General features: G+C 44.7%; 1 protein-coding gene across 4 annotated transcripts in view; it reads right to left on the reverse strand.

Annotated features, from left to right (window-relative positions):
• Positions 1-41: 41 nt before the first annotated feature.
• Rph (Rabphilin) overlaps positions 42-18,750 on the reverse strand; it is a 123,893-nt gene continuing 105,184 nt past the window's right edge. For all 4 annotated transcript variants that reach the window (XM_084598644.1, XM_084598642.1, XM_084598643.1 and 1 more), the window contains 7 exons: positions 14,747-14,821; positions 14,223-14,326; positions 13,446-13,569; positions 11,462-11,616; positions 8,511-8,589; positions 7,708-7,807; positions 42-5,024 (listed from right to left, as the gene is read on the reverse strand). In XM_084598644.1, coding sequence (XP_084454770.1) covers positions 4,900-5,024; positions 7,708-7,807; positions 8,511-8,589; positions 11,462-11,616; positions 13,446-13,569; positions 14,223-14,326; positions 14,747-14,821 — 762 coding nt within the window. In that variant the 3' untranslated portion in view covers positions 42-4,899. The remainder of the gene's footprint in view (positions 5,025-7,707; positions 7,808-8,510; positions 8,590-11,461; positions 11,617-13,445; positions 13,570-14,222; positions 14,327-14,746; positions 14,822-18,750) is intronic.

The raw sequence follows: 18,750 nt of genomic DNA on the forward strand, positions 1-18,750 counted from the left end.
CTGGCGTAGGATTGCTTTCGCAATAAAAACGCAAGAAACCATTTACATGTACCTTGTTTATTTGATAACATTTACAATGCTTTGAAGAAGACGTGGCAGTATACACATGGTAGTCGTCGGGCAATATAACACGCAGTCTTTGGCACACTTCGCATTCTCCACGTATAGAGAACTTTATATACAAGAGGAGATAACATTCACGTGGCTCAAGGATTCACACAGACGCTTGCCACCAAGAAGGCCAGTTTCACAACAGTGTCACCGTTGGTGCATGTATAAGTGTAAAGTTACAGTAAGTAATAGAGGTCCCGCGATCTCGAACAAGCAGACAACACATTTCAAGCTTCACTCATTTCACGTGAAAATGTATACCCATTTCATCATCCATCTCATAAAGAAACTAATTTTGTCTACCAACTCTGTACACTGTAGAAGAAACTTTTCCTTGACAGATAGAAACATCTCGGTTGTATGAACAAGAGATTGTCATTCTTTTACTTTTGCTCGCCTTTTGCGCACGAATAGGCTGTACACATGGCGAAATATAGAAACTCTCTATGTCTACTTAGGGGCACAAGAGATTGGTTTTGCAATCTTTGCTGGCTGAGCGTGACACAGGTTCACTGCGTTCCTCGTTGTTCTCACTGGTAGTTGTAGGTTTCTTATAGATACATGGTCAAATTTTGAATTAATATTTCATTATGAGCGGTGAAACCTTTGGAAGGATAGTCAAGGAGGGCATTTTTCTAATCGGGACTTTTGAGGCCTCTATCTACGCTGGCTGCACAATATTGGAAGGCTGAATCACTTGACAACAAGGGAGGCATGTCGCGTTCCCGTACATTAAAGTACAGTTGTCGCGGACGTCACGCGTAAGGGAAAAGGCATTGGTGGTTGAACATGGTCATGCGCCTGGCCGACGTTGGTTCTTGAGGTAAGTACGCAAATATTTAGGACTGTAATGTGAGGTAGACACACTGAATTTCAGGTTGTGGAGCAAAAAGTGGTCGGTTTTGGGAATGTTTACCAGACAATACTATGCCACTATCATTAGTCAAAATAAAGCACAGCTTTAGCGGTAGTTCGCAGAAATGTTTGGACAAGGATATCCTTGGTATCAATACTAAAAACGTGAGTTGGTTGTAACAAATCACACTCCTCGATTGCTGCTTTTTTTCTGCATTATTCATAAGCCCGTTGTCCGCGCTCCGTACGGTTATTGAGTGTCAGAGAAGGAGGAAGCTGAACATACAGCGATACAACACAGGGAATGGAAGAACAGGTAGAGGTGCGCTAACAAAATAAATAGGGCACAGCACAAGACGACAAGCGCAACCAATCTTCACTTTTGTCTTCAACAACAGAAATGAGCAACAGCAACGACAAACTAGCCTATTGATAATGCTTTTGTGGATGGAAAAACTAATTTTAGCTTTTTGTTCCTCTGTGAATTCCTGATTTACAGAGCGGCATTCCAGAGTGCCTAGATAATTGATTCAGGGGGGAGGTTATCGAGGCCCCGTGAAATATTTGCAGCTACGCAGCAGCTTCCGCTGTGACGTAAACCATCGCTCCCTGTAAGTGGCACCACATTGCGGCGACTAAATGTACCAACGTTTACTGTGTACGGAGTGTTAAGCACAGTACACAACGGTCATCATGCCCAGCAAATCTTAGCATGTGTTCAGTGCCGCCCCGTGGTGTTTACTTGGGGCAGTTGCGGCATGATCTAATGAGATGTCCGCCATGGCCGGCTGCGGAATAGATTTCGAGTTTGGCAAGCGTTAAGATTCCTGGTTTGCAACTGTGGTCCCTGATTTCTTTTTGTGAATAATAAGGCCGTTCGCTTGTTCGACAAATGCTCATATACAGAGAGGTGTTGTCGCGAAAGCGCATTTCTATTTCAGTTTAAGGATAACTACATTCCTTATAAGGGTGTAGCCGCTTCAAAATGTAAATATGTAATTTTGCGCCTAATTTCTACATTGCGTAGTTATCGTGAAATTCGATACTAACATAATAAACATAATTATGTATGATACGTTTAGCATTATACCTTAATTTCGCTTAATGTTATGTGCACTGAAAGTCTGTAATAGGAAAATGTGACGCAAACAAACAATGCAAACTTGATAAGTACTACAGCGTGGAAACCACGAAAAGAGATCTTTATACAATTTCTGGGCTTGCTGACTTCCACAGCTATCCTCCAGACGGAAAAGGCTGAAAACGTTCCAAGGTTAGTCTTGTTTCTGTAAATAATTAGCAGCAGTATATGGAGTTTAACTCCCGGAAGTGACTCAGGCTATGGTTTTGGGAAATCGCAGCTGAACTGTCAACAGACATTCTAATGATTATTATCATTCTCATGATGATGATTATTATCATTCTCATGATAATAATAATCATCATCACCGTTAATCACCAGCTAGCTCCTGTGCGCTGCAGGAGAAATGTTTCGCCCTCTGATCTCCAAACTGTTCTGTTCAACCTCGAGGTTCAAACATTCTAATACCATATCTTGACCTGACTCTTCCATCCCTATAGCTTCGGTAACCTTCTCGCGAAATCCACTTTGTAACCTTTGCCCCCGTAGGTTACATGTTGTCCGAGGCACATGTACCGTGCTGTACGAGCCACTGAACTTTTGATTTTATATGATTTGGATTTAACTAAAGAATTAAACTAAACCTTGATGCAACAGCTAATTTATTATTGATAATCAATGCTTTCCTGGAATCATTCTATTGTTGATGCTCGATTGATGAATGCTTCTGTCGTAGTGACACTACGCTGACGGCAAAGACTTGTAACTAGATGAAGCACGAATGATCGCGTCAGAAACTAACATAACGAATGGTCTGTCAGGTAAACAGGCGGCGGAAACAGCCGCTTTGAATACATATCGTAACCATAATGTAAAGATCTCGCCTGGTAATAAATGCTTGCGACCAGCGAAAAATAGGACTGGCCAAAAAAAACCAGCGATGTCATACTAAATTTCAGCCTCGAACTTCTGCAACAAGCGCATTGTAACATATAGCACAAGCTAAGTAGTTACAGGTGCCATGGCACCGTAATATAAAACCAACAGTAAGCGTGATGACTTGCTCCTTACACAGGGTTGCCGGATCCTATGCTGTTCTTGGAGTCTACCGGACTTTACGAACTTTCGTGTCTGCTTTTTTTAAAACAAGCATGGAGAATTAAAGTCACAAGTTTAAAACGTACACAACTATTCCGCTTTGCCCCACGATGATAAAGAGCAGCGAGCCTGTGCTGAAGCACGAGCACCGACGCTTCTTCGGCGACACGCGACCCTTGCCCTATACAATGAGCACACCTCCCCCCTCCACAACTCCTCCTCCTCATCCACGGAGACGACAAAATTGTTAGAGAGAAATGCTTTTCCACATAACGACAATGTCTGTGTAGGCGTGCCGAAATCCAGTGCACACGGCAGCCCGTTTGCCGCAACGCTCCTGGCCAATAAGAAGTAACCCCGAACTCTCGATCGTACTTGAACGAGCATAAGACTAAGACCCGAGCAAAGCGTACAGTGTGTTATAGATGCATCGATGGCTGCCTCTCGCGACGCTGAGCACAGAGAAGAGACGAGTATAGAAGGTGAGCAGCCAGACCGCTATAGTTGCGCTCCTTACATATACGAGCAGAAGTCTAGGACTGCTGAAAGGAAAGCAACTGTCATTCTGCTGAAGCCAGTTTACGCTGCTTTCAACCGTTCTCGGAGAGTGAAAGATCAAAATATGTTCCGAAGGCTCGTACTGTACGCGATGATGTGTCAACCTGAGATAACCGCCTGCAGTAGTGAACGAATCTTTATATTTAATTTGCCTATTTTTCAGTGTGGCTGCATCCAGCACCAAAAGCCTTTCTGAAAGCTACGAAACTTTTATAGTGTAATGTATTAGCCCTACCGTATACAGCGCACGCTCCGGTTTCTCTGAGTAACCAAGCCTATCGAAACCATCTGTGTATGCGCTTCTGGAGGCTAAGGTGTAGCGGTTTGTGGTAGTTTAAACTTTGGCGGCTTAGTAACCTGGCACTGGCGACCTTCATTCCTGCTTCCCTTCACCTATAGTTTCTCTACAAAGTTTCAGTCACTTGAGAAAAAAAAAAAAAAAAGCTGACAAGTTTTCTGTCACCTTGGACTCCCACGCTATTGTGCTGTAGCCTGAATTACAGAATACTCGGGGACACTATTAGGTTTCTGGTGTCGCTAGTGAGGTAGCTGCTTCCTGTGCAGTGGTATGCGGCAAAGAACCAAAGTGCGTGCTTGGTTGACAGAAGCAACGTCGCGGTATATGCTTGTTCTTTATCTATTTCTTGGAATGCGGTTTGCCTGTTCTCCTGCTACGTTGTGATTCAATCCTACCCACAGCCTATGTCTGTCTTCCACGGCGACGAAGCGAGGGCCTACGCTACAATCCTAAAACCCGGTTTGCAGTGATCTGCGGTGGAAATTGTCATCTTTGCCGTCACTGCATACACAAAAATGGCAGAGCTACAACGCAGCCTCGATACCTGAAGTTCCTGGAAAGCGTCATACCAGCTTCCATATACAGATAAAATGGTGGTATCAGCCTCCCCGTGAGCCTTTCCAGAGAATTTCCGATGCTATATGCCATCGCTATTTCTCTTGCGCTTTCATCCTGAGCATTGATTAAGATTCTCCGCTCTAACTTAAGCAATTTCTGGTGGCCGACTGCAGCGTCCTAGTTGGGACAGAGGCCGCAATGGCTTGAACGAATTGCTGTGTACTTAAAGCCCGATTCGGTGAACAGTGGTATATCAGTGCTGTCTCCGGCCCCGTCCCGGCACCAAGGGACAGGCGAACTTTCTCAGGGCGTAGAGGCAGGAGCGAGGCTGGCGCGCTCGTCAAGGCACCAGCGGCACGTCGACCAAGGGGTGCCAGCGCTCGAAGCGCTGGTCGGGAAACCGCATCACGTCCGTCCAGTGCTGCAGCTGGTCCCGCTTGCAGTGTAGTCCGAGCTCGATGCCACCTGGGGGGATGTGAGTGAATGAGATAGGAAGTCTAAGTGAGTGAGTGAGTGAGTGAGTGAGTGAGTGAGTGAGTGAGTGAGTGAGTGAGTGAGTGAGTGAGTGAGTGAGTGAGTGAGTGAGTGAGTGAGTGAGTGAGTGAGTGAGTGAGTGAGTGAGTGAGTGAGTGAGTGAGTGAGTGAGTGAGTGAGTGAGTGAGTGAGTGAGTGAGTGAGTGAGTGAGTGAGTGAGTGAGTGAGTGAGTGAGTGAGTGAGTGAGTGAGTGAGTGAGTGAGTGAGTGAGTGAGTGAGTGAGTGAGTGAGTGAGTGAGTGAGTGAGTGAGTGAGTGAGTGAGTGAGTGAGTGAGTGAGTGAGTGAGTGAGTGAGTGAGTGAGTGAGTGAGTGAGTGAGTGAGTGAGTGAGTGAGTGAGTGAGTGAGTGAGTGAGTGAGTGAGTGAGTGAGTGAGTGAGTGAGTGAGTGAGTGAGTGAGTGAGTGAGTGAGTGAGTGAGTGAGTGAGTGAGTGAGTGAGTGAGTGAGTGAGTGAGTGAGTGAGTGAGTGAGTGAGTGAGTGAGTGAGTGAGTGAGTGAGTGAGTGAGTGAGTGAGTGAGTGAGTGAGTGAGTGAGTGAGTGAGTGAGTGAGTGAGTGAGTGAGTGAGTGAGTGAGTGAGTGAGTGAGTGAGTGAGTGAGTGAGTGAGTGAGTGAGTGAGTGAGTGAGTGAGTGAGTGAGTGAGTGAGTGAGTGAGTGAGTGAGTGAGTGAGTGAGTGAGTGAGTGAGTGAGTGAGTGAGTGAGTGAGTGAGTGAGTGAGTGAGTGAGTCAGTCAGTCAGTCAGTCAGTCAGTCAGTCAGTCAGTCAGTCAGTCAGTCAGTCAGTCAGTCAGTCAGTCAGTCAGTCAGTCAGTCAGTCAGTCAGTCAGTCAGTCAGTCAGTCAGTCAGTGGCTAAGTGTGCGTGAGAGAAAGAACTTGCGAATGAATGCAGAAGCAGGCCGCTATGAGCGCGTGAATGAGTCTGTGAGTGAGCATGTTTGTGAGCATACATGGCATAATTACTTTCAAAATGAATTAAATTACATTACTAATTGCTTTGATAAAATCATAGGAATGTAATTAAATTACATTACGAATTATAGCTCCACAAGATAATGAAATTGCGTTACGGTTACTTCTGCTGAATAATTCGATTACTTTACAATTACTTTCTAGTTTTCATCTGTGCAAAAACTAACTGAAGCTAGTAAACAAAAGAACCACTTCTCTCTGGCCGCGACGCAAAGGGTCTTTCCTCTATTCCCGTCAAATTATGCCCCAGATAACCATTCTCACCCGCTTTCCTACATCACGTGCCATTACAAAATAAAAAACGGCAACAAAACAACAAAAACAGAAGCATGGTCGCACGCTCGTGAAATGACTATCATACCCAGCGTCTTGCTGGCCCCGAGCAGTCTCCGCCGTTTGAAGACCCCGAAGAAGCTAGGTTATTGCTTCCGTGGTCCCAAGAATCAACTTCGGCACCTTGCATCCAGTAATGCTCACGCCGCCATGGAGCCTTCAGCTTGTCTCGTCACCCACCCACCCTACCTCGCCCATAGTGACGAGTGTAACCAGGCACCACTGTGCCCTAGCTGGCACAACAGGGAGTGTGACTATACGCGCTTCCAGCTAGTTTTGAACCCCGGCGGTCTGGCATCATCTGTCCCTTCGGCAGCTCCTTGACGCCTTACACCCTGCTGCTTAAGGAACAGTTGCAACTGTACTAAGCGACCCGGCTACACAAGACACAGGAGATCTCAGACGCAGAGTTCTTGTAAATTCTGTCTCATTTTGCCGATCTGTTACTCTAGCCCTAGCTTGCTGCCCGTCGTTCCTGTTTTTGCGGCACTCTACAGAGTCGTCTATTGAAGGAGCAGTGGTGCACTTTAGTAAAAATAATTTTGAAAGAAACTAACTAGTTTTTGTAAAATTACTGCCAAAATATAATTTATTACATTACTAAATTAGCAGACCGTAAAAGTAGTTCATTACATTACAAATAACCGGGAAACGTAATTAAATTGCAGTAATTTAATTACTGTAATTCAATTGCTGCCATGTCTGTTTGCGAATATAAGGAGAAGAGTGAGCTGACTGAGTGAGCCATACTAGCTGAATGACTATACGGTGAGTTGCTTGCCTGCAAGTAGCGACGGGCATGGTTCCAAGCCTCGTGATCTGCGGAGGTCGACCTGAGACTAAGATGTAATGTCCTGTCGAAGTGCGTAAAGCAAATAGTCCGGGGTAAAAATGCGATGACTTCGTTTCACTAACTTGTACATTTAGTGCCGAAGAACCGGTTATGTGTTCTCTAACACCTCTGAGCTCCTTATCGAAGTGAAGTGATATTTTTCAAGCGATTTAGAGTGTTTCTAAGACGGGAGCAAAGGCCTCCACGCGTTTTTCTTTACGTGGATCTTATCGTTGTGCACCATTTCGCTCATGCCAGTGGCGTTATGCTTTATAGCTGTGCAATGAAAGCTTCATTAATAATTTTTTCGGCGTTATGCTCCAATTACACAGATGTCACGAAACAACCACGCGAGTTATATGCTTATGAAAGCTCCCCTCATGTATCATGTGAGAGTTCAAGTAATGAGCGCAGCTAGAAGCAGGGCCCGTTTCATAAAGTGAGCTGCTGTTTCTTACTACGGCCACATCCTCCTCACCCAGGTATTCGTCCGGTTTTCCACTGTCCTTGTCCCAAGCCGTGATTTGCAGGAAGTGCTTGGTGAGGTCTCCGTTTGGCTGCAAACCTAGGGCGAGCTCCTGCACATCGGATGGAAAAATTGCAGCACCGAAGACCAGATCGATCGGTAATAACACCCCTGTCTCGGCTGGACATCACAAATGACCCAGCTGTAACGCTAAGCCTTAGTGTTAGTGACATTCCGCTAAGTAGTGTATAGGGGCAAAACTTACACACGTGACTCACTTGTACGCAGGCCAGCACCGTTAATGCCACAAAAAAAAAAGGTATACATTTAGGCAGGTACATGACAGAAGCGACCTTTCATTGAACAGTTCTGAGCACAGGTGTACTTAAGATTTATATATGCTAATGTTGTTTATGTGCACAAATGATTTATGCAAATATTTTAGATTAGAGGTGACTTTCCAGCAAGCAGAACTGAAGACATCTGCTTGCCGCCAGTGAATTTAGAAACCATGGCTTGTATTTTAACAAGGTCCTTGTCTTTCTATCCTCCTCAGCTGAAAGAAGGTGTAGATTAAGCTTAACTTCGAAACATACATCGGACATGAACTTGCACACACATGTGTGTGTGCTGCTACTTTTGCGGCTGCTCCTTACGTCTGATAACTCTGTTCGGCAGTCCGAACAGCAAACATTTCTTTCATGTCTGTTTATGCATGGATGACAGATGTAGAGTGCATGAACAAGTGCTGCCTTGAGAACCATTACGAAGGTAGTAAACAACGCGTTCTCCCATCGTGGGGAAGATTCACTCACCTCGTTATATTCGGGGTCTGCAGTCTTTTTCTTGGCTGACGTCTTCCAACCGGGATGTCCGCTATCGGGCTTAAGGTTTCTGCATGTTACAACAAGATAAAAAGCGCGCCGTCTGTAAGCACATTTCTTGAAGATTTAGCACAGTGGAGCGGCTGTAAGCAAAGCGAAAGTTTGTGCCTGCTTGTAGCTCAATATTTTTAATATGAGGCTGAGGGAGCTATAAATTAGGACTAGATATTAGCAGCACGATCACTCATCCCGTGTTTATCACTTCTTCCTGCTTTCCTCGCGCCAAGTCTCGTTACAAGATCACAAACAGGTTGTAGTTATGAGGAAGAACCATCGAGGTGCCTGTGCATGCCTGTGCATATTCTGCCAGCATACATTGCAAGTGTGGAAGTATCTGTACCCTATCGCAAGCACCAACATGGCACGAATAGCACTTTTGCGACCACCTTTCAACACTTCTCTATTTTATATTGGCGTAGCTCACCAGGCCTAGTGACAATGATTTAGAACATATAAACGCAGTACACTTTTGAAGAGCCGGTGGTTTGTGCGATTTGAAAGCTTTGACACCAGACAATAATCAAACTGTGCGATAACAAAGAGGCGCGCCATGGGGGACATATTTTCAGACTCCGTCAAAGAAGGCTTCCAGCAAACGCTCGCCGCTAACGGCCGCTTAATCTCAAAAAGTGACTCCCAAACACTTGCATTCTTTGTTACTTTGTATCTGTGAATATAATTGGTGTTTCAAGGCGAAAGCTTTTCTCGTCTCATGATGAAAATCTCGCTTGCGCGAGGTCTGTTTACCAGATCTTTCCTGAGATTTCACGAGATGTGTTCTCCTTGTCTAGCGTTTCTTCCGTCTCCATAGCAATGTAGGGGTCGCGAACAATCCCACACTTTCAGGAGCACTGCAATGAATGCGGACTAAGGAATTGAAATTCCCACTGTGCGGCACGAGCCCTGGGCTTGATAGACACGCCTATACAAAGGGCGTGTGATGTGCCGTGTACAGCAGCAAAGCTCAGGCTTTCGCATTTCTCCACTGAAGATTCTGCAGTGCTCTCAGAACTTTTTATTTTAGAATATCCAAAATCTTAAGACAAAAGTAACTGACTTAAGGTTTATTTCAGACCTGCAACTATATTGCGGTGTACGGCGGACACAGGGCAGACTGTTTAAATTCATTTGCTGATTACCTAAATATAATAATTAACTAGCTTTTAAATTTAATTTTAGGGGTATGCATACTTTGATAATTGGAGCTCGTTCTCCAAATAGCATAGGCGAGGAATGAAATTTCATTAAAAAATTGTGCAGCGCGTTACATGCTAATAAATGCGAGCCTGACACACTGCTTCACACAGTAACACAGCGCGTGAGACGTATATTTCTCCACCGGGCGATATCGTCCCTTTGCTGTTATCACCTGAGAACCAGATGGCCTCAGGTGATAACGGCCGCGACACCGCTGATAGCCCCCCCCCCCCCCCCCCCCCCCCCCGTCGCTGCCCAAGCGCGCAGTTGTTGCACTTCAGAACGATCGACGCCGGACGCGTCCACTGGCGCTGGATTACGGTGTGAAATTTCCTATCAGGCCAGCATTTGTGGACCTTGCAATAAAATATGGAGGACGAGCTTCAATTCGGTAAATACAACGTGCCCCATAAAATAAAGATTAAGAAAGTTAATTAGCATATATAATCAATTAGCAAACTAATTGAAGCATTCTGCCTCTGGGTATCCGCCGTGGCCCCTAAAATAATCATAGGGCAAAACAAATCTATATTTCGTTTTCTTTAAAAAAAATAGGTCTCCTTGGCTGGCTCATGGGGTTTAACATTCCAAAGCGACTCAGGCTATTGGAGACGCCGTAGTGGAGGGTTCCGGAAATTTTGACCACCTGAGGTCCTTTAACGTGCACTGAGGTCGCGCAGCACATGGGCGCATTGCTTTTCGCCCCCATCGAAAAGCAGCAGCCGCGGCCACGTTTCGATCCCTCATCTTTCAGCACAGGATAGTCAAGCACCTTAACCAGGGATACCACGGAGGCAGGGTTTAAAAAAGATCCGTCATACTGGCGGTGAGTGAGAAAACGAGAAGCTGGCACGACAGGTTAGGCTGAAACAGAGCGGGTGATTGTAAGCCGCTTCAGGCCGATAAAGTAGCAAGGGACGTTGAATGGACAGTAGAGCACAAAAGAGAAGCGACTGAGCGAGGAGGCACGTAAGGCACCAGAAACGGCGAAGGATGGCGAGTCCAACCAGATGATAGCCTGGTGATGCGGTGGCTATGCAAGGCAAGAAGCAGCACAGGCGACCAATTAACACAAGGTTCGTATACAGACAACATAAATACCCAAGAAAGTAGCAGGGGGGACAGCGGCCGATGTAGCTCAGTTGGTAGAGCACCGGACGCGTTATTCGGAGGTCGTGGGTTCGGATCCCACCATCGGCACGTTGTTTTTTCTTCTACTTTGTGTCTAATTATCTTTCCCCTAAACAGATTACATTACTAATTTCTGTGGTTATCGAAGTAAACATTAAAAAAAAAAAAAAAAAAAAAAAAATAACATAAACATACCATCCCCAACGCTTTCCTTGGCCTCGCCGACTGTTGGCTTCTTTCCTTCATATATATATATATATATATATATATATATATATATATATATATATATATATATATATATATATATATATATATATATATATATATATATATATATATATATATATATATATATATATATATATATATAAGATTAATTATGGTGGCACTCGTCACCACACCGTTTCAAAGGGGGCGCTCCTAGACATCATCCAGCATACATGCAACTCTATTTAAAGCGGCCTCAAGCAAAAAAATACACGGTTTTCAGGCGTATAGTTTCACGACTGGTGTATGTGATTAGAGAGATGTGGCTTCATTGGTCTCCTTACAGTCGGACGAACGGAGCCGTGGGTGTTCGGTCCCTCCGTAGGAGGCGAACGCATCGCACCAGGCCCACGATGAGCTGACCGCGGCCGCTGGCGTGCATCAGGGACACCAGTACCCGAGGACGATCGGCGCTGATCGGGCAGCCTTCATCACGAACCTGCGCAGGCGGGACGACAGAGAGCCCATTCACAAATGGCGGCCGGGCCAACTGGAGAACACGGTGCAAACGAAGGACCACCATAACTGCGACTGACAGCCGGTGACGAGTACCAAATGCATGCTCATCCAGCTGAAAGGCACTGCCCTAATATTATGTGTTAATAATCTAGGATGTTTCGCAGCTTTTAGTAACCAATTACGCGACTAAAGGGACAGCCTACTTACTTTTTCAACAGTTGTTATTGCATCATTCGAAGGCTCCATCCCCAAAGTAATAAATGCCCTGCTGCGGAGCCTAGAAACACTGCTGAACAATCTAAAACCAAATTTTTTCATATGGTAGTCCCATTTTCTAAATGGCATTATGCTGCCTGCAAAGACTGACGTCATGGATACGACATATGATTAGTAAAGTAGCTCATAGAGCTTTATGAACACAATAAATGCCGCGCCGTCTAAGTCGCATGCAGAATGTGTCATTAACTCATATGCACAGTCTTTGTCAACATTACACCTCAGTGTAATAAGATAGCTGTAAATACAATGCAGTTAATAATTAGGCTAAATAAACCCAGCAATGTGTACCACAGATAATAACGCCCGTTTTTGTATTATGGAAAACCAGCCACAACGTCGGCGATCGTGTGCTTGCGCCATTTTCATGGAAACGACCGCTTATGCCTATGTAAGGGCTTGTTGCAACAATTATAGCTTTGCTTCCTTTATTTTATCGTGGCTGGTTTATTTCACTTCTGCCGTACTGCAGCCGTAACACTAGAGAAATTGCACCTCGCGGTAAACCAACATATATACTAAGCGTTGAAATTTTATTTTTTATATCCGCCGTTTATACTTTCGCATTCGTGTTTGTTTATCATAAACACTTGAGTGTCTTTTTAATCGAAACGCAGATACTTAAGACTGCTTACGCATTAGAATGCGAGAGCGTTATTACCGTGAGTCATGAGTCATAATACGACTATGAGCCGTGATTGTGTGCAATGTCTGTACTACACCTTCCGTAGCGTCACTTCGTAAAGTGCTGAGTCATACTACAGGCCGGCCAATCAGTGCCCAGCCACGCCTGGAGTCTGCAGAAACGCTCTCACCGCAAGTGGGAAACTTTGTAGTCATGTTATGTGCGGTGGTCGACAGTGTTGCGCGCGGCAACTGCAGGTTTCTGCATGGAATAGCAACGGCATTGTCTTCTTCACACCATTACATTACCATTACCAATTTCCCCATTACACCATTACCCTTACAAATCATTGTAATCAGTGCAACATGGCCAGTGAAATTCTATCGAAGTTCGTATTATCGAGTCGTAAAAAAACTTTACTTCGTTAAAACGAAGTAGCAAGTATATGGTCTTATGTGGGAGCTTCCAAAGGGGATGGCTACTTTTTCGTTGTAATGTTTCTTTATATGCCATCTAGCCACAAAAAGACTTGACTGCAATAACTGGCTAACCTTCACAACAGTAATCAGTTTGACGGTAACTTGCAAAACTAAATTTGGTTCGAGTATTCCGCGCTGGGAATTTGTTTGATCACCACCATAAGCCTAACCTCACCTTAACAGCTTGTATACAGCGTCATTATTTGGCCGAGACTGACAGTAATAGGAACGTATGAAAGCAACTAGCACGCGAGTTGCTGTGGCGCGGCTCCTACCTTTTAGTTATCTTTACCCAACCACTTTTGAAGACAGTGGCCACGTACACGAAAGGTAAATGGCAGTTGAGTATCAAGGAGCCCTATAAATAAGCACTACCGCGAGCGCCTCAGGGGCAGGGGGCTCATTTTCAACAGAAACAGCGCGCTATACCTGGCGGCTCCCGTCCAGGGCTGCGTTGAGCCAGCACATCTGGTTGGGCGTGAGGAGCGACAGGGGAACCGTGGTGGAACCGAGGGGGCATGTGCCGAACCGGTATTCGTCCAAGACGGTGAGCCTGCGACCCGCATTTCTTTCCGTTCACAAACAAGTTAGCAAAAATGGGATCACTTATCTAACCAGGCGTGTACGCTGATCATATTCTGATTAGATATTTCAGGTTGATGTGTTGCTCGAGTTTATCTATGTTTACCCATTGTTGGTTTATTTCACAAAGCTGGAGAAGAAGGTGAACAAATAAAAACCGCGCTTATTTGTTGCATTCCATTGGCGTCATTATGCAGGTATTTTCAGAAATAAAAGCGTCTTAAGTGAAGCCTTCTGTTACTGCCATCGCAACGTCACTCGCGATGTCATTGGTGAAGTTAATTGTACCAGGTGTTTCAAACATAAACTACTACATATGTTTCATTTAAAGGCGTTGAAATAGAGTATTCGAGTTCTGAGCAAGTTGACTGAGCGATAAAAGCGGACATCATTTACCCGATAGAGCACTATGAAAAGACGGTTGATTTCCTAACATTAAGTGAACAAAATTTAAAAATTCTTTTTAAGAAGCAGTGCTATATTGTGAACTTCAAGGCTATCGGAACCAAAGAGTAGAACAGATTTCTTCTTCACTTTTGAATTTTGTATTGTACTTCGAGACACTGCATGTGAAAAAATTAGCGTTTGAAAACTCTTTAAGCTGGCCTAAGTTGGCGCACGTACTTGAGCTTTCTTTCGTCGATGGCGCTGTCCGCGTGGAACACGAGCGTCTCGTTGAATTCCGGATTCACGGTTTTGTGCAGAGTCTTCGTTTGTTTCGTGTCGCCCTGCAGGGTGCGAGAAGAAATGAGCTATTTCCTGACGTTTTATGGATCTCTTTCTACATTACCAGAATGTGGATGTTATCTTACTCATTTTATGATCTGCAACTCAGCCGAACAGATATTCGTGTAAACACAACGATTTGTATTTTTGAGCACGAGGAAAGTAATGCTATACTTCGAATTGCCATCGAAATGACAAACTTTTGTTAAGAGCAATAAAAAATAGAAATAATAGCCATACCTTGCAGAAATCACAACTCAAAAATAATTTACGCTTTAATCTCTAATGGAACTGATTTTGTTTGGCCTGGATATTAAGAACAAAATCCTGCGCATGCCGGTGGTGGTTGCGCTTGGCAGTTGCGCTAAAGGTAACTAGTACAGGCAGGTATATCGAAGCGAATTTTCGGTCGAGTCGGCTACCTTTTTGAAACTGGGCAAGAGCTGCACCCTGACGAAAGGGTCCGAGAAACCACTGTAGTCTGTGCCGTAGAGCTCCTGCGATATAGAGCGCAAAAAAGCGAAAAAAGAAAAACCAACTTAGTCGAGACCGATACACGTCTGTGAGGCCACATCATGTTCGCCAGTGCGCTATCGGTTTTCTGCGACGCACCCTTACAGCATAAATGTACACAAAGACATCTATACTTTCTATTGTACAGTGTTCTTTCCAGACTCACGCCAGCCGCAATCAAAAACTCTCTTCCGATTTCACTTTACAAATACCTTTCCACAATTTCCCAGCAAGAACACTTGTTTCAACCGTATTTGCCTTTATTTTTAAAGAGAGCCTTTCAGACTCTCTTCATTACTACGGGAGTTAGTTATTTTTCCCTCTGGATAAAGTTACAGTTATTACTTTCATCAGTTTGGACTGGGCGCTTTTATTAAATAAAGACAGATAGACGAAGTTAAAATGATCGCCGCCGCTTCTTTCTTCCAGCAATAGGGCGAACAAATGGGGAGTTTTGTTTTGAAGGAGTTTGTTCAAAGGTCAGGTTATCAAGCGTGTTAAGACAGGAAGGTGCACTGAATGAATAAATGAAAGAAGAAAAAGAGAACAGCTGAAAAATGGATTCGCATTCTCTTGTCCTCTCCTTTCTTTTGCTGTTAGCAAGGTTTTACGTCTAAGAAGCTTGCCTTGTTTCTTTATTGTATAATATCGCAACCGGATAAATGTGTTTCCCCTGTCTTCTTTCTTCTCAGGTATTACTAACTAGGCACTCGTTGCATAGCCCCTGCTACTAGCGACAGCTTGCTTTCGACCCTAACGAGAGGAAATCTTTTTGTTTTAAGTTTTCGAAAACAAGCTTATTGCAATGTTAAACCCCGCCTTTTAGCGATAATGAATTACGAAATCATATTTGCGTCGTATAACTCATCCAATCACGTTTTATGATCTGGCGGGCAAAAGCACAAGTTTTAACCTAATACTAAAATCCTTATGATGGAATGGCCAGCTAATTACATGCAGTATACGGAACCAAAGTTTAATCACGTTTCGAAATACTTGAAGAAAAATTAAAAAAAAAAAAGAACTGCGGTTTGTGTAGCTTTGAGAGTATGAACTCACGTACAAAGAACAGAGCTGTGGCAGTAAGCCACAACAAAGACAAAGAGATAAAAGGAATAATGAGCACTGTCTCAAAGAGACTTTTGAGGAAGTCAACGCAGTTGATGGAACATAGATCTCGCACAGTTAAACATAAAAATGAAGCAACGAAGCAGAAATAATACATTAGAAGGAGCAAAGCAACAAGAAAGTAACCGCAGTATTATATTACGTCAACGAACAAGCTGATGTGGAGCCCTCCACTAATACGCCTTTCACAGCCCGAGCCTCGCTCAGAAAAATGAACTTCAAATTTTACAACTGACAAGCAGACACACAAATGTTGACTCTATAAAAAGCATTCTTTATTCTCTCGCCATTTATGTCTCCAAAAATATTACTCAATCCTGTTCTCTCCACTTCCTCCCAAAAGAATATAAAAATCAACTTTGGCGAGACGTGCAATTGTTTTTTTTTTTTTTTACTTCTGGAGATAAATAGTTTACCCTCTGCACAGCGATGAGCGGTAAGCTGAAAAGGAGCCGCAGCTCATGAACATGAACTGAGAAAGTGGAAGCGCTTCCAAGCGGTGACGTCAGCGTTATTACGGTAATCATCTCAAACCAATGTCAGTCACCTCAAATGTGAAATTTGCACATCACCGCATTCCGTTTCTTTAGCCAGCGGAGTGTAACAAGAAATGGTACTTTATTCCGGCTGTTCTTTTCGGCGTTCGAATATAAAAATTCTCAGCCATGGATATCTCGAGGACCCTTGCACCAGTGGGATTGGTCGGGCACCCCTTGAGAGCACAGGAAGGGGGGGGGGGGGGGGGGGGGTGACGATATTACGAGCTGCTGCTGCAGTTCTAGATGCGGTTCGCTGAATTAGAATTGAGTTAAAGGCACACTGCAGCACATTTTTTTCTTTCATCGAGTTCTCAGCAAAATGTAGTTTTTCGTACTGCAACCTCGAATATCAGATTAAAATTGGGTATAAAAAAGCAGAAATAAACTTTTTTTGCAGAAATTCGCAGCCGGCGCCACGGGTCTCACCACGGGTCACGCCACCGCCTGTGATCGGCCAAGACATCGCGTAATGACATTTCGAGGACCGGGGAAGCTGCCGATGTGGCTCAGGCATTGCGCTTCTTGCTGATCGCCGCTCTCGGCGGCGTTGTGAAAGTGACCATGACACGCTATTTCCACTCGAGTGACCATCGGGAGTTTGACCGTATGCATCCGTACCAGATGCACCCAAAAACGACGCAACATCTCCGTTGTGGAGAGCAGAAGTCAGTCAGCAGAAGTCAGAAGCAGAAGTAAACCCATCAGCGTGTACCGGCTTAGCTTGAAAATTTGCTGTGGTGCCGCGTAAGATTTTTTTTTAAAGCAGCGCATGTCATTACTAGCAGAAACTATGTGGCCTTCAGAGAAATCCTTGGTGGACATATTTATGGGAAAAAAGGGCAGTGAACAATGCAGAAGCCGGCTACCACTATCACCCTCCTTATGTCCAGCCCGGAAGACCATTATTTCGGAAAAGTTCCCAAGGTATAGTGTACCAAATTCCATGCTCCAAATAACTAGCGTCGTACGTAGGGGAAATGAAGAATTTTGTGGAAAGGATGAAGCAGCACATAGCGGCTATCAGAGAAAGGGACACAGAGCGAAGCGCGGTTGCCGAACTGCGATTCACGTGAACACACTGGTGGTGAGACCAAGTACAACTCGTGCAGAATGCTGCTTGAGTCATAGCACATTGAGTAGACGTAGAGAAGGCTTCCCTTTTCGCACGATCAGGGCATAAGTTTATAGAAGCGACGGCTGAGGTATGTTAAAAGCGAAGCTGAAACTTCACCGCACTCAAACTTTCATGAGAAAACCATGTTTTTAAATGAGCTTTCTTACGAAAACCGCGTTGGTTTCATTTCTCACTTAATTTGCATACCCAAACAAGAAAAAACTAAATATTTCAAGGTGACTCGGGTAAGTATTACTCATGACGAGGCAGCAAAGGGTGCAGAACCACGAGGTCATATATGAACAACTTCGGTGATTGGTGGCACATCGAACCAAACCTCGCTCAGTGCGCTCCATATTCAGGTCAGGGGTGCACGCCTGATCTTCTAATAACGCCGCCACAAGGGTTCCACGAGCATGTGAGGCACGTGCCGTGCGGAAAAGGAACTCGCAAAGTCGTCACAATCTGCGATATAACTGTAAGCTCCTCTCAATCACTTGCTCGTTAGCAAAAAAAATCACCATGGCGTGCGGCTGATGAGATGTGCGATTTTTAGCATAGAAGCCGTAACGTGTACCCTTGTTCAAGAAAACGACAAACGCAAGTACAACCACGCGGAGATGCTGTCTGCCCGTCCCATCGAAAGATTGCACTCCGTGAACTGATCGCAATCAACGCTTAACGCAACGGTTCACATACAAATGAGACCTGAACTGTCAGAAAGTAATAGAATAGCAATTAGAAGTACGAGCCTTTACCGTCCTTTTCCTCCTTTTAGTATAAAAGGAGTTTCTGGGTACCGTGACTGGCATGACTATTTAGTCCGAGAAAATCTAAGAAACCGCGTAACCGTTTAGCCGTGTCTTTTTCGCATTGGGAACAAACTCTACACGTAGTCAAATACATTTCCTTTGGTCGCCCAGAATTTATCTCTATTTCAGCAGCGTCCCATTGCACTGCGAGCTCTGGACATTGCGAGATACGATGGAAGACGACATCGTCGCGGCCACAGGTGCTCGTGCATCCGAACACATGCAGAGCATCGGGTGCACAAGACAAAGTTGACATGTTTTTTACGACCACAACGCACGCAAGACGAAATGCAGCGTGAACCGAAAGCTTTCTCGGGTGG

Source organism: Amblyomma maculatum, chromosome 3, assembly GCF_055883805.1.
Source record: "Amblyomma maculatum isolate TAMU_Amacu chromosome 3, ASM5588380v1, whole genome shotgun sequence".
NCBI lineage: Eukaryota > Metazoa > Arthropoda > Arachnida > Ixodida > Ixodidae > Amblyomma > Amblyomma maculatum.